This window comes from Centrocercus urophasianus, unplaced genomic scaffold (genome assembly GCF_019232065.1).
Source record: "Centrocercus urophasianus isolate 14NV4802_14NV808 unplaced genomic scaffold, USGS_Curo_1.0 seq_319, whole genome shotgun sequence".
NCBI lineage: Eukaryota > Metazoa > Chordata > Aves > Galliformes > Phasianidae > Centrocercus > Centrocercus urophasianus.
Window position 1 is genome coordinate 1 of NW_024884888.1, and position 14,407 is coordinate 14,407.

Here is a 14,407-nt window from a genome sequence, read left to right on the forward strand (position 1 = left end):
GGGGCAGCAGGGATGTTGTGTTTGAGTGAGGGCAGCTGGGAGGGGATTTGGGGACACTTAGAGGGCTGCTTGGGAGGAGGCCCTTGGGGGCTTCTAGGGTGGCTGAAGTCTTGGATTGGGGGCATTTTGGGACTCATCAAGGAGAAGTGTAGTGGGGGGGCTTGGGGTGAATGGAAGTGGCTGTTGGGGTGGGGTCATGGGGGCATTTGGGGAAAGATAGGGGTGAGGGGGCAGTTGGGGGAGCCTGGGGACTTGGGGGTGTGGTGTTGGGAGATTATGAGGGGCTGTTCCTTGGGGAAACTGGAAAGCACCGAAGGCTGTTTAGGGGTGTGGGGGCATTTGGGAGGGAGTCACAAAGCTGTTGGGAGGATGTTTGGGGCTTATTTGGGGGGGGGGGGGGGGGGCTGGGAGCTGCGGGTCACTGGAGGCTCGTTGTGGCATCTGGGGGTACTGAGTGGACACTTGAGTCGGAAGGCCTGGGGACATCAGAAGGGCTGCTTGAGAGGGTGGCTCATAGCAAGACCAGAGGTGTGGGGTGGCCCAAGGTGTTTGTGGGGAGTCTGGGGACGTTTAGGGGCAGCTTTTGTGGTATCTTGAAGGGGGGAGATAAATCTTGGGAGGCAACCTGAGTGGGGAAGAATGAGAACAGGGGTGAGACGGAGAAGGGGGAGAACATGGAATGGAGCACCGTGGGGTGGGTGATGGGGATGGGGCAATTCAGGCAGGTGGAGGGAAACCTCGTGAGTGTGCTGGGGAGAGAAGAGAGCTGAGCTGGAGACGCTCTGGGCACAGGAAGCTTTGGAGAGCAGGGAGGTGAATAACTGTGATAGGACTGCGTGTTCTGCACCGGAGGTGAGGCCAGCAGTGAGCCTCGTCTGTGGGCGTTGGGCACAAATAGCCCTTGTTACAAATCGCCGTTTACTTCTGGGTCACCTGTGACACACGGCTTTCCTGTCAGCCTTCCTCTGCTCTCAGCCCTTCTAAGAGCAGCCGTGACTACAGGGAGGAAACGTGTGGAGTTTGATGGGTGTGGGTGAGCGTGGTGGGAGTGCAGGTCAGCAGGGGAGCTGGGCTGTGGGGAAATGACGTGTAGGAGGAGCAGCGCCCCTCACAGCATGCTGTGTTGTTGCAGGAGTGCCGGATCGCACATCCCATCGTTAAATGCACCTACTGCAGGACTGAATTCCAGCAGGAGAGGTAAATGACCGGCGTGCTGAGCAGGCTGATGTTTTCCCTAGGACAGATGCACCTGGCGAACCGTAATGTTCCCACACCTTGGATGGCTGAGCCTGGTTGTTGTTGTGGGAGACCTTTGGCCTTAAACGTCTGCTGGGCGAGCCAGTGTGCCTGTGCAGCGTGCTTACATGTGCACCTATCGCTTGTTCTTTGGTTTGGTCAGCACTCGCCAGCAGCTTCCAGTAAAGGATCCGGGGAGGATCTTCCCATGAGTTTTCTGCTACCTGATTCTGGTGTCTAAAAATGGTTTGATGCACTTCCTGTAGCTGCAGTTCTACCTTTTGTGAGTTGTGTGGATTGCAGAGGGAGGAGAGGTGAACCCGGGAGCTGACGAGCATAACTTGTGCAGACACAGCGTGGGGTGTTCTTTCCTGTGTTTGTTGGACAAATATACCTCTGTGCCTGACCTGCCTTAACCCTGTAATCGAGCACAGACCTCCTCCAGAAGTGAGGCTGTCACTGTGCTGAATCATGCCTGCTGCCAATTAGCCAGTGATCAGACGCCCGCGTTTGGCAGGACGAAAAAACTGGCGTCATTTGGGGATGCCTTAATTAAAAGATACCTCCTAGTAAAACTGCTTTTGGCCAAGTATCCTCAACCAGATGGGAAGAGGAAATGCACTTTGGTGTCAGGGTCCATAGTGAAGATGAATGCAGTCTTGCCACTAGAGACAGAGCCTGGGGGAGCCTGGGATCCTGACCACAGAGGTGTAGTTTTCTCTGGGGAGGCGTTAATGACCCGGTCTGTCCTTCTTCACAGCAAAACCAACACAATATGCAAGAAGTGTGCTCAGAACGTGAAGCTCTATGGCACAGTAAGTGAGTGGGGCTCGTTCTCAGCCTCTTTCTCCTTTCATCTTTCTTGCCTTTATCCTGCTGAGTCCCAAAGCAGTTTATGGGCTGCCTCGGTTGTAATAGCATGGTTGATCAATCATATGCAGGTCTCTTTTCCCTTTTCTTTTGGTATGAAAAAGAGCAGCTCCACATCATCTTAGGTCAGGAAATGAGCCATTCTGTATCGAATTGAAACAACAATGCAGTCGTACAAACTCAGGTTGCTTACTGGAAGCAGTGATAAATCTGTTTTCCTGCTTGTGTGAAATCCGAAGCAGAGATTTGGATTGTTCCTGTTTTGGTGATAAATATTCCTGAAGGTTTCCTAACACTTGATCAAGGCTTTTGTGCCTGAATAAACTTGGCTGGAGACCAGGGGGCCAAACGTAGTCACGTCTGCTGGATAGTTAGCTTCTATAGGGAAACAGATGTTTAGGAGTGCTGGGGGGAAGGGGAAAAAGCAATGCTCTGATGTCATCAGGAGGCACTGCCATCTTCACCTCTCTTGTTCCTTTAAGCCAAAACCTTGCCAGTACTGCAACATCATCGCAGCGTTCATTGGCAACAAGTGTCAGCGCTGCACAAACTCAGAGAAGAAGTATGGACCTCCCCACTCCTGTGAGCAGTGCAAGCAGCAGTGTGCCTTCGACAGGAAGGATGACAGAAAGAAGGTCAGTATCTGTTAAAAGGCTGAAAAGGCAGAGGGGCTGATCGCAGTGGCTCTACCTTCCTCTCACAGATCTTGAGTGTTTCTTTAGGGGATGCCTCTTGACTGTAAAATAGTTTTTGCAGTTGCATTTTGCTTTGGGAGCCGTATTTTGGAGCTGTTTAGCCTTTGTGCCCTTTGCTCCTTTGCCAGATCTTTTGAGAAAGATCTCTTGAATTTGGCATGAGGGCAGGTGAGGGAGCAAAGGAGGTGGGGCCTCTGAGGTGCCTGCAGGGGGAGGGATGGGAGCAGTACTGGTGCTGCAGCCTGAGGTGCTGGAAACGTGTTCCTCCACAGCTGTCCCTTAGCTCCTGCACATCCTTTATTTAAATAACATCAGAGCTTCTTACTTGCGTATTTCTAAAGCCTGCTTTCTGCAGGCTATAAAGATCTATTGTCTGTTTGGAATCCTGTCCTCCTGCTGATCCTCCTTGAGCAGAAACTGTGGCTCTTGTGCTCTCCAGCGACTGCCCTGTCATCTGCCAGTCCTTGGCTTTCCTTTGACACAAATCTCAGTGGAATTGGCCTGTTCCAATGATGTCCTGGGTGTTAAAAAAGTCTGTAAGCAGAGCTGGAAAGAGACTGGAGTTAGGATGAGTTAGCTGCTGTTAGTGAGTGCCTTGCACCAGCCATGCCAAGTGGTTTTCTAAGCACTCAAGGGATCCTTTTTGAATTGCTGCTCGTTTGTATGTCGTCTTAAAGCCTGAAGGTGCTTCTTGTCTTCTCTGCTTTGTTTGTGGGCAGGAAGCAAGACAAAAATGTCTCTCTTTCATGCCCTCCAGGTGGATGGAAAGCTGCTCTGCTGGTTATGCACACTGTCCTACAAACGGGTCCTACAGAAGACCAAAGAGCAGTGCAAGCACCTGAGCAGCTCCTCCCGAGCCAGCCTGCAAGAGAAGGAGCAGTACAGCAGGCTGAGCAGCGGCAGCCATTACAACAGGTAGCCTGCACAGGCCGCTCTGTCGTGCAGGGCTGAGCAAAGGGGTGAGCAAAGAGAAGCCAGGCTGCTGCACTCAGCTGCCAGGAACGTGGAGCAGCAAGCACTGCTCTTGTTGGCTGAAGGCAGCTCAGCCAGCCTCTCTCCTTCGCGGCTGCTTGTCGTGCTGCAGACTTGTGATCTTGTGATCAGACTTGGGGCAGTTCGTAGTGATTCTTCTTCCTGGACTTGTCTGCAGTTAAAGCTGAGTTGGGTCTGTAAAATCTGATGATTGAAATACGGATTTGAAGCACGAGTTCCTCACTGCTGCTGATTGGGCTGACACGTTGCTTTCTGGTTAGTTTCAGTCTCCAGCTGCTCTTCGAGGAGAGAATTTTTATTGTTCTTTGTTGCACGAAGAAACCTCGTTTTAATAGGCTGGAAGGGGGTGGGAATGTGTATTTGCTCCTCTGTCTCTGACTTGAAGTCATTCAGGCTTTGACATACAATTTCCTTGTTTTTCCAGCCAGAAAACCTTATCCACCTCTTCTATTCAGAATGAAATCCCAAAGAAGAAAGCCAAGTTTGATGCCATATCTGCCAATGGTGACAGGTGAGCCTGCTGTCTGGGGAAATTCGGGGTGGGTGGGTGGTCTTGCTTGTTAAGTTTTATATAAGAGTTCTGTGTGAACAGTGGGAAACTTGATGCTTAGAGCAGGGATCTTGGGCTCTGGGACCTCGAGGGGCTGCTTTAGCAGCTTCCAGAATCCGACAGGCCAGCGTTAGTGAGCACTTAGCTTTGGAAAGGAAAATAACCCTGGTGCCTGTACCTGTTAGAACAGAAGCTGCTTGTTGGCTGAGCTCCCCAGCAGTTACAAAAACTGCAACCCGATCGACTGTATCCTCCCTGTGCAGCTGCAGGGGAAGGCTGGCTGTTGGCTGCACTGAGCAGGGAGCTGTGTGGTTTTTGTGCTTTCTGGGCTCTCAGACCAACCTACAGGAGATGGCCTCAGAGGAGAGGATCAGAGCCCACCTCCAACTTCCCCTCCTGCCTTCTGGGGGTGGGACAAGCAATCAGGCTTTGCTCAAAAGCAGCCAGTCCCATTCTGCTGTCACAGTCGATGCTGTCTTTTCTGGCTGCAGCAGAACGGGAAGCTCTAGCAAAAACAGGAAATTGAGGTGGATTTTATTTTTTTTATGCTCTTGTACATGCATATTTTCATTCCTCCCTTTCCTCTCTGATTCTCAGCGTTCCTTCCTCTCCCGAGACGCTTTGCCCCCCTATCCAGAGTGCCCCGTCCACGTTGGCGCAGTGGGCTGCTTCCCAACAGAGTCTCGGTGCCCACCATTGTCCTGTTTCTCAAGGCACTGACATCCTGAAGTGAGATCACCTGTTGTTTTCTCCCCCTCTTTTGCCCTCCCTCCCTGGGAACTGTCTCACGTGGAACCTTTCCCTCTCCATGGATCTGCTTCCAAACAGCAGTGAGATGGGAGCGTGGTGCAGGCTTCTCAGTGCCCAGGGGTCTGTTAAACCGCTGGTAACTGGAGGTCTTTTCTTCACAGTCACACATCACATCTCTCCTGGAGACACTGCTGATGTCCAGTCAATGTTTGTTGATGTACAGAATGCTGTTATGTGAAATAGAGTAGTTTTATAAGGCAGTGGTTCCCACAGAGCGGCCTGTGAGACCGTTCCTCACCTGCACAGAATTTTCAGTTCAAAGTTGGAAAAAAATCAGACTTCACTGTGGCTTAGGAGCTCCAGTTGAGCATGAGGTGTTCAGAGGATTCAGCTGACTGCTTTTAATGTGGTGGAGCTGGAGGAGAGACTGGAGCCAGATCTGTGCAGCAAGGTGTGGCCATCAGGACTGCTTTCCCTCTGGAGCCCTGTTGGCCCCCTGCTCCCTCCTGAGGCTGCAATCCGGGCTGTGGGACAGGACCAGGTGATTTCACCTGCTTGCTAAAGCCTGGGGTGAGACAAATCCACCTCTGGCTTGAGAACATCCAAGTCCTGTGCTCTGTCATCAGTTGCTCAGTCACTTGTGTGCAGTCAGGAGCGTGCATTAGAAGAATCAAATGCCTTTATTTCTATTTGCTTGTGTCAGATGCTGGCAGCGTGGCTGCGCTCCTTGCCACAAACTTTTTTTGATACAGTAACAAACTGTGTGTAATTTTAGCAGCTCCTAAAGAGCTCCAGCAACGTGCTGTGGAAAATGCTGCAGCTGCCTGAAATAGATCCATGGCTGGATTTCTTGAGAGGAATAATAATGGTGCTTCAGTGCATTTGTGGAGCTGCAGAGGACGAAGCCCCCGGCAGCCCCCATCCCTGCACCATTTTCTGTGAGGGTTTCCACCCCTCAGCCCTCCTGGAGCTGCAGGCTGGGTGTGGAGCTTGGAGCTGGCTGTGTTAACAGCACCTCTCCCTGCTGCACCTTTCTTCCAGTCTCAGCTTCTGGCCCCAGCCAAACTTGGGCAGCCTTCAGCCAGGCAAAATGTGGGCACACCTGGGCTCTTTCCTATGGTGATGCCCTCAGCAAGGTCCAGCTTACCCCAAATTGTTGCTCCTTCATGGATGCAATGGGAATTTCTGTCCTGTGTCCTGCTGAACTGCCTCTGAGCTCTGTGTTCTCATGTTGCTGAGCAGAGGATGCTCTCAGTGCCTGCGTTCAGGGGGCTGAGCTTTTTCCAGCAGTCGTTTAACGAGCAGCTTTGTGTGATTCTGGGTGGGCTCTGAGAGGAGCCCTGCCTCACGCACAGCAGTGTTTCCCCAGCAGCAGCTTTGGGTGCAGCTCCCAGCAGATCCTGCCTTGCAGACCTCTGCACAATCATCGTGCTGGATCCTGAATGGACTTTTGAGAACTGAGAGTATTTTTGTCACAGGTGATGTTTGGATGCTGCTTCGGTCAGCTTGCATTGTGCCCCTTGAATAGCACAACCTTTAAGCTTGGCATTTATTTTGCCTAATTTCATTCATTTAGCAGGTGTTGAGTGTGAGGCAGCCAGTTTGCATTCTGTTCCACTCAATGGAAAGAGGCAGGTGCCGTTGGAAGGGCTCCATTTTTAACTGCATCTCCAACGAAAGCAATGGGAGCTCATCAATTTGCTTTAATTAGAGGCGTGAATTTTAGGCTGCTCACACGTGGAGGGCACACAGCCATCCCTCTGGCCTCTCCCAAAGGGCTGCAACCCCGGTGATGGAGTTTAGCTATAGAGAGAATGTGCTTGGGCTCTGTTAGTTGATTTAATTTTTAATCTGAGAGCTAAAAGAGGGGAGAGAGGTGCTTCTGGCCTTTTAACTCCTGCTCTGCAGGAGGCTGGTGGCCTTCCTGTCCCTTCTCTCCACTGGGTGGCAGGGCCACTCTCCCTCCGTGGCTCCTGCAATAGAAGCTGCCCGGAACAAACTGTTCCTGCCTGAGCTGCTCAGGGAAACGTGAGCATCTCCCAACTCTCTGCATCACCCCGGGCCACGGCAGCAGGGAGGCTTGCCTGGGCAAAGGGTTGGTGCAAGCCAGAGTTTGTTTGGGGCCAGAAGAATTCAGTGAGGATGAGTTGAGGGCAGCCTCTGTGCAGGCTGCTTTTTTCGTTTGTTTTTTTTTCCTTCCCCTCCTTTTTCTTCTCCCTTTGCACTGAGGACATGAAAGCTGTTAGAAAGGCACTGCAGCACCCACATCATGCTGCAGAGCTCTGCTTTCAGGGAGCTGCACTCAGGTGTGGTTTCGGAACAGAGGTGCAGCCTGCACGAAGGGACACCTGCATTCAGGAGCTGCAGTGTGACAAAGCCAGAGACCTGCAGCATCCTCATGGAGCACACTGCTGGCAGCATGCTGCAGCTGTGCAAAGCAAGCTGTCTTCTGCAGACAGCTCCCCCCAGCTCTGGCTTTCCCTTTGCCAAGCTTCCTCTCAGAGCTGCAGGGCTGACCCGTAGCTTTCAGGTGGGTGAAGCTGCTGCCCATGCTGGGTTCCCCTCTGTAAACCCCCTGCGCAGAGATTTTCTGCTACATTCTTGCTTTCCAATCCAATCAGCCCAGGCTGTGCTTTTGATTGGAAAACGGATTCTTTCCAGCCTCTGTGCAAGTAGCCAGTGCTGCATCCTGCTGTGCAGCTGGGGGCTGGGAGCCTGGAGAGGCAGAGCTGGGGGAGCTGCGTTTGCCTTCAGACCCGCAGTGCCCCCCTGCAGGCACTGCAGCTCCCAGTGGTAGTGCTGAGCAGGAGCTTCAGGACGGCTGTTGATCTGCTCTGGAGGTGTGCAGAAAATGTCAGCGTTCAGGTGTTCAGGTATCTGGGGCTGTTTGCAGCTGCCTGACAGCAGGCAGACTTCAGGTCACCTTTGAGGTGGAACCTTGTTGTCGCTTTTATTGCTGGTACGTTTTTATACGCAGCAATTTGGAGCGTGTGGGGCTGGGAGCGTGCTGCCCTTTTAGCACCACGAGATAAAAATCCAGCTTACCCTTACAGCAGTGGGGAACAAAAGGCAGCCAAAGATCAGGTGAGCTCTCTGGGCCTGTGGCTGCAGCTGATCATATCTCGTGTTCCGAAATGCAGCTGTAGTGCGGCGCTGTGGATGGCTGCCCTGATTGCTGGGTGTCTGACAGGGAGATGTGTGGATTACCTTTGCAGGGTGATTTGCATCCAGATGGCTTTTCAGCTGTTGCTTAAGTTTAGCCTAGGCTGTTTCTGAGCAGGTCCTCAGCTATTTCTGTCTTCCTGGCGAGAGTCCTTGCTGCTCTGCAGTGGTAACAAAGCTTCTCCCTACATTCTGTATCACGGAGGAATCAAAATACAAAAGTCCAGTGTGTCTTCTTCCCCTTTTCCCCGCTGAGGACAGCGCTGACTTTCATCTAGGTGTCTGTTTTGGCTTTGTTTGTTTAACTTGGAGGTTGTTTGTTTCTCTTTCTTGTTCCCTCCTTGCCAACGTGTTTGTTTACATGGAGTGAAAAGTTTTGCTGGACATCCAAGGACTGCCTGCGAGCAAAGAGAGTTCCTGAGTGGTTACGTAAAGTGTCATGAGCTCTCTGATTGCTGTCCTCAGCTCTTTGGTTTGAAAATAGATCACTGCCATTTGAATGCTGCAGATGCCAACTGATGTGCACCCGTAGCAGCCCTGTGTCCCCGCTGATTGGGCACGAATACAACTCGGTTTATCACACTGCTGCCCAGTTTTGTGTGTGCTCCCCACATTCCCTGTGGCGTTCAGGGCAGGGGTGCAGGTAACGCTCCAGACCTTGCAGGGTGCAGTGCATGTCCTGGAGCAGCTCCCTGTCTTCTTTGGGTGCCATCTGTGTGGGGATTCCTCCACCTCGGTGCCCAGAAGGGGTTGTGATGAGAGCCATTCCTGTTCTCTGCTGCAGTTTCTCCCCGGACCTCGCCCTGGACTCTCCTGGCACCGACCACTTCGTTATCATTGCCCAGCTGAAGGAGGAGGTGGCCACCTTGAAGAAGATGCTGCACCAGAAAGATCAGATGATTTTGGAGAAGGAGAAGAAGGTACAGCCCTTGGCTTGCTTCCCCCACGCCCAGCATGCTGGCAGCTGGCACATCACACACATCACACTCAAACCAAGTCTGGCTTTTCATACTGTGGTCAGCAGAAGGCTTTCTGGCTGCTTCCAGGCCGCCCCCTTTCCAAAGTTGAAGAGGCTTTCAGGACCCACCTGGGGGAAACTCATTTCAGAAAGGGCCATTTTCCACCCACTCTCTCATACCTCCATGGGGGGGCAAGTCCCAGAGAGCACCTACAGCTCTGTGCGGAGCGAGAGCAGCCCCCAGGGTGCTCCTGCTGCTCTGTGCAGCTCTGTGATGCAGTGTTGCTCCTGTTGCCTTCCCCCTCCTGCATCGGTGTGTTTCCAAACTCATTTGGTCTCGGGCAACTTCTCTAGAGGCACTTTTCTGTGGCACGTGGGGTGAGAGCAGCTGCTTCTTCCCTCTCATGCTCTCTTTGTTGGTGTGTCTGCAGATCACGGAGCTGAAGGCTGACTTGCAGTACCAGGAGTCACAGATGAGAGCAAAGATGAACCAAATGGAGAAGACTCACAAGGAGGTCATGGAGCAGTTACAGGTGACAGCATTTTTGTTTTAATTTGCTGAGCTGTGCTGCACCCAGGAGTGACTGAGGACACTCCTATGGGAACAAACCATGAACCTTGGCACGCACAGCTCTGCTCGTGCTCCTCAGCCCTGTCCTCCAGCCTCTGCTCTGCCTGGCAAGCCGTCCCCCAGCTCTGTGCCAGGCTGCAGTGCCTTGCACCCCCTATTCCATCCTTCTTGCTCTACTTGGGCTCAGCCTCACTGCACTGTGAAGCGCTGCCTCGTGTCCCCCACGGGCTACATGGGAGCTGTCAAACTCCTTTGACTTATTGCCAAAAGCAGGTTTAAACCTGTTCCTCCAGACCGGAGAACCTTTGTCAGCTCCTCACACCACGTAGCTCTCGGTGTGATTGATGGGCCCAGTAACCAAAGGGAACAAAGATCAAGAAACAACTGGCTGTTTCTTCAGTGCTGTATCTGTAGTCCAAATAAAGAAGTCCCTGAGCTGGAGGGAACAGGGAGAGCAGGATTCTTGTCACGGCCGTGGAAAGGCCAGGCAGACTATCAGCATGAATACCCTGCACTGAGGAGACGGGGTCAAAGGGGAGCTGGTTATGGGGAAGAAGGCAGACTTAGAAATGAACTTTGCACCCCTTTAATTACCCCAGGGTTTACAGTGATCGAAAGCCCTCGCAATGAGGGGTGGGAGGGGATGAGACAACAGCCTTATGCTCCTGCCTCCCCTCCTCCGTCAGCACACACCCAAGTTAATGATTGCAGAAGATGACGGGTTGTGGAGGCTGCAGTTTTTGTCAGAAAGGCGTCCATCACAGCCACCCTGCGGAGCAGTGGAAGCCTGTGTGAAGCTGGGCTGTCTGATGGTGTGCAGGGGGTGGGTTGTGCCTCAGGGACTGATGGCAGCCAAAGCCTTGGGTCTGTGTTCTGCTTCCACGATCCTGCACTGCCCGCTTCAGCCTAGAGCTGCTCCTATCTCAGGCCTTTGGGCGGCCTGCGAAGGACGACCTGCTGTTCTGAGCAGACCCTTTTCCCCTGGCTCAAACCCCCACGTTCTGATTGCCTCCCCAGCTGGGAGGTGGCCTCCATCCTTGCAGTGGTTTCCCAAGACAGGGCAGCCCGGTCACTGTGTGTATGGGAGGAGTCTGTCTGTCATGAAAGCTGTCAGACACCTGCCAGCAGCTTTAAACTTGCTCAGTTCTGAACAGAAAGAGGAAGCATCAGATCCACAAGTGGGTTTGCCACCCTGCTCTGCTGGGTGCGTGTCCCCATGGTGCTGGCCTGTCCTTACTTGGTGCTCCCACCTCCTCCTTTCTGCTGTCTGAATGTTCTACTTCAGCTGCTATTGACTGAGGCTCTGGAAACTTTCCTCACTGATTCCAAAATAAAAGTTCGAATCATCTTGGTGTGCTGTAGGTGCCTCAAAGTGTTCGAATCATTCGCTTTCTGAATGTGCTCCTGGTTTATTTTTCATGGGGAGGGGGGGGGGGAAGCAGGGGGTCTGTGTCCTTCCAGTATGTAGGAGGCAAAAGAAGCTGCTTTACCACGTGCAGCACTGGAGCTGAGGGTTTAATTGCTGTAATGATGTTTGCACGTCCAGCCATTCGCTGCAAACCAGTGCAGAAAGGCCATACCTGGTTTTTGCATGGCTTCTCCCCTTGTCCTGCTGAAATTACTGTATAGGCTGCAGGGGAGTGAGCTCAGGAGTTTGGTCAGAGAGGCTGAAGAGTCTTGCTTGTAAGTTGCCATCATTTTTATTTTGTTTCAAATGAGGCAGGGTCGTGTTTTGGTGCTCTGATGTGTTCAGGAGGTTCTCGTGGGGATGCGGCCAGCGCAGCGCCGAGTCCTGGTGGAACATTGGCAGCATCTGAGGGTGAAGTGAAGCTGGAGAGCAGAGCGAGCTCTTCCTCCTCGCCCTCTGATGTGGGTGAGAGACAGGAGACGTTTGCCTTTGACTGAGATGGGAGCTTGAGTCACTGGTGCTTTTCTGCACCACCTCTTGCGGTGCCTGATGGAAAGGGAAGGAAGGAAGGGAAGGCAGCCCTGCTGCCCTTGCCGCGTGTCCTTGGCTGGCTCCCTGTGTTTGGCACCTCGCTCTGTGGAAGCTGTCGAGGTCCAGCCCACGTCTCAGTTACAGCAGGGGGATGTGAGGGGGGTGGGCAGAGCCCTTGCTGAGCGCAGCAGGGAGGTTCTGTGCTGTGGTGCCGCACAGCAGCGCCTCGCTGCTTCCCCCCCTGCCAGCACTTCTGTCCAGGCCTCGCTGGACCCCGAGAGCTGATGGCGATCCCTTCCATTAAATTCCCATTTTCACTGTGTTTTCAGGCCAAGAACAGAGAACTCCTGAAGCAAGCAGCTGCCCTATCCAAGGGCAAAAAACCTGAGAAGTCGGGAGCAATAACCTCCCCTTAAAACCAAACCCCCAGTGTGGGAGCTTTCCCCAGCATTAGCCAAGGAGTCTAGGAGGCCTGCCCGACCGCTGGAAGCCAAAACCTCCGTGCTGTCACTATCCCACTGCTGTGGACTCGGTGGAAACGCCTGGGCTGTGTTGCCTTTCGACAGCATGCTTGAGTGTGTCTGGTCTCTGAACTCTGTTCTGTCTCATGGCGCTCCGTGGGAGAGGTCCCAGCACCCCAAAGCCCCGAAGCTCCGCTGACTGGAAGGACTGAGCAGCTGCTACCACTGCCAACTCTTTGTATTAGCAAACAGGAACCTGCTGCATTACAGACTGCTTGCTGGTTTCAGACCTGCTGCTGTGAGGCAATAGCCATGGCCAGTCGTCCTGCAGATGAGGCGGGAGCTGTGAGGTGGGGGCTTCGTTCCTCTGGACTGTTCCCTCTCGGAAAGGAAGCCGATGCATCACCAGCCCAGCAGCTGTTCTGGAAAGCTGCGCCACTGCTGGGAACGGTTCGTCCATCCTTTGAGAAGGCTTCCAAGATGGGGGCTGTGTATTTATCTGGGAGGGTTGGGGGGGGGGGGTTGTGTGTTTTTTCTTTTTTTTTTCCCCCCCCTCTTTTATTTTTCCGACGTCAGCTTGACAAACTTCACCGCTTGGTTTCGGTTTTGGTGACGACAGCTTTTGGGTTATGAGCCAGAGGGGAGCAGTGCCTCCCCAGAGCCGCTTCGTCCCCCTGCGCCCCGCTCACTTGGTGGCCTCTGGGCCTCGGTGTGACGGAGCATCGACTCCATCTCTTTACATCAGCACGATTCGAGGCTTGGCCGCGTCCTGCTCTCCCTCAGACCCGGCACTGGGTTCGCCCTGCCCCTCCGCTCCCTTCCAGATGCAGGGGCCAGGAAAAGTGCTTACAGAGGCAGCGTCCCAAGCCAGCAAGCGTTGCTCGGGGCTCCGCGGGGACGTTTCTCACTGCCAACTCAAAGCCAGCAGGATGAAAGAGCTTCGAAAGCTCCCCGTGCTCCTCAGCAACGGGACGAGAGGAGCCCGCAGCCCCTTCTGCTGAGCCTGGGGGGGGCGGGCGCTGCCCGGGCGCCTCGGGGGGGCACAGAAGCGCCTGGCGCTGGGAGGAAGCGGCGTTTTGCTCCGTGCTGAAGAAGCGGCTCGGGGCGGAGGGGGGGATGAGCGCTTAGTGTGGAGCAGCGCCGAGGGTCGGTAGTGAAAAGGAGAAGCTGCCCTCCGAGGCGGGGCTGCTCGCTCTGCTGGGCTTTTTATCCAGCTTTTAACTTTGTGATAGGGGGGGTTTGGGGAGGGGGGGGGGGGGGTTGTTTTTCCTGCTTTTTTGTTGTTACTAAAGCTGACTTGACTTAAAGGCACTTTTGGATGATGTTGGCTTCCGGCATGGAAGGAGCACGCGCTGCAGCATCACACACTGCCGCATCTTTCGGGTTTTGTTCTCTTTTTCTTTTCTAAGAGGTTTCTGATGTGAGGGAAAGGGAAGAAAAAAAAAGAAAAAAGAAAAAAAAAAGGGTTGTAATGCTTTGCCAGAGTGCAACAGCTGGAAAATCCTCACCTGATTTTATACTTCACACGTTTTTAGACAATGAGGTGCATGGGTGGGATTCTTTTTAAACGGGGGCTCTGCTTTTTTGTCTGCTTCCCTCCCCAAACAGAGCCACGGAGGGGGGAGGGATGGAGGCCCTGCGGACACTATGGAGGTTTTCTGTTGTTTTGTTTTTTTAATGGTGACAAAAACAAAAACCAAACCCACCACCAAACAGGTTGAGTAGCGGCTGATTTGTAGTAACAGCATCGTTTCCTTTGTATGTTTGTAATAACGGAGATTTTAAAAAGGGATGCTTTGATTTGTACCAAACTCTGACAAATGTTAAAGCCTTTTCCAAAATGCTCAGAGCTGCGTGTCCATTGCTTTGCTCTTTGCCTTGAAGCACAGCTCCATCATCCCCTGCAGGCTGAGGTTCAGCCCCGCGCCTCCAGGCTTTGGGTGCCTGGGAAGGAGATGCTGCTCTCCATTGTTTGCTCCTCTCCTACTTTTGTTTCTATCTTTAAATCCCACTCAGGGCTGTTGCTAGGATCCGCGTTACTTGGTTACGTCCCGCTTCCCAGGACCGACCTGCTGCTACCAGCCTGCATCCCTGCTTTGTTCCCCAGCCACACCAACAGAGATGGGGCGCAGACACCCGAGGGAACCGAGAGGATCACAGCATCACAGAATGGCCAGGGTTGGAAGGGACCTCAAGGATGATGAAGCTCCAACCCCCTGCCA

At 53.2% G+C, this 14,407-nt stretch overlaps 1 protein-coding gene across 1 annotated transcript; it reads left to right on the forward strand.

Moving 5' to 3' along the window:
* Nucleotides 1-762: 762 nt before the first annotated feature.
* FAM76A (family with sequence similarity 76 member A) lies at nt 763-13,408 on the forward strand (the record flags this gene model as incomplete). The annotated part of the gene is made up of 9 exons (XM_042829654.1): nt 763-852; nt 1,133-1,197; nt 1,997-2,051; nt 2,589-2,741; nt 3,559-3,716; nt 4,219-4,305; nt 9,041-9,176; nt 9,646-9,747; nt 12,054-13,408. Coding segments are annotated over 9 exons (933 nt in total), but the record flags the coding sequence as incomplete, so codon positions are not given.
* Nucleotides 13,409-14,407: the final 999 nt, after the last annotated feature.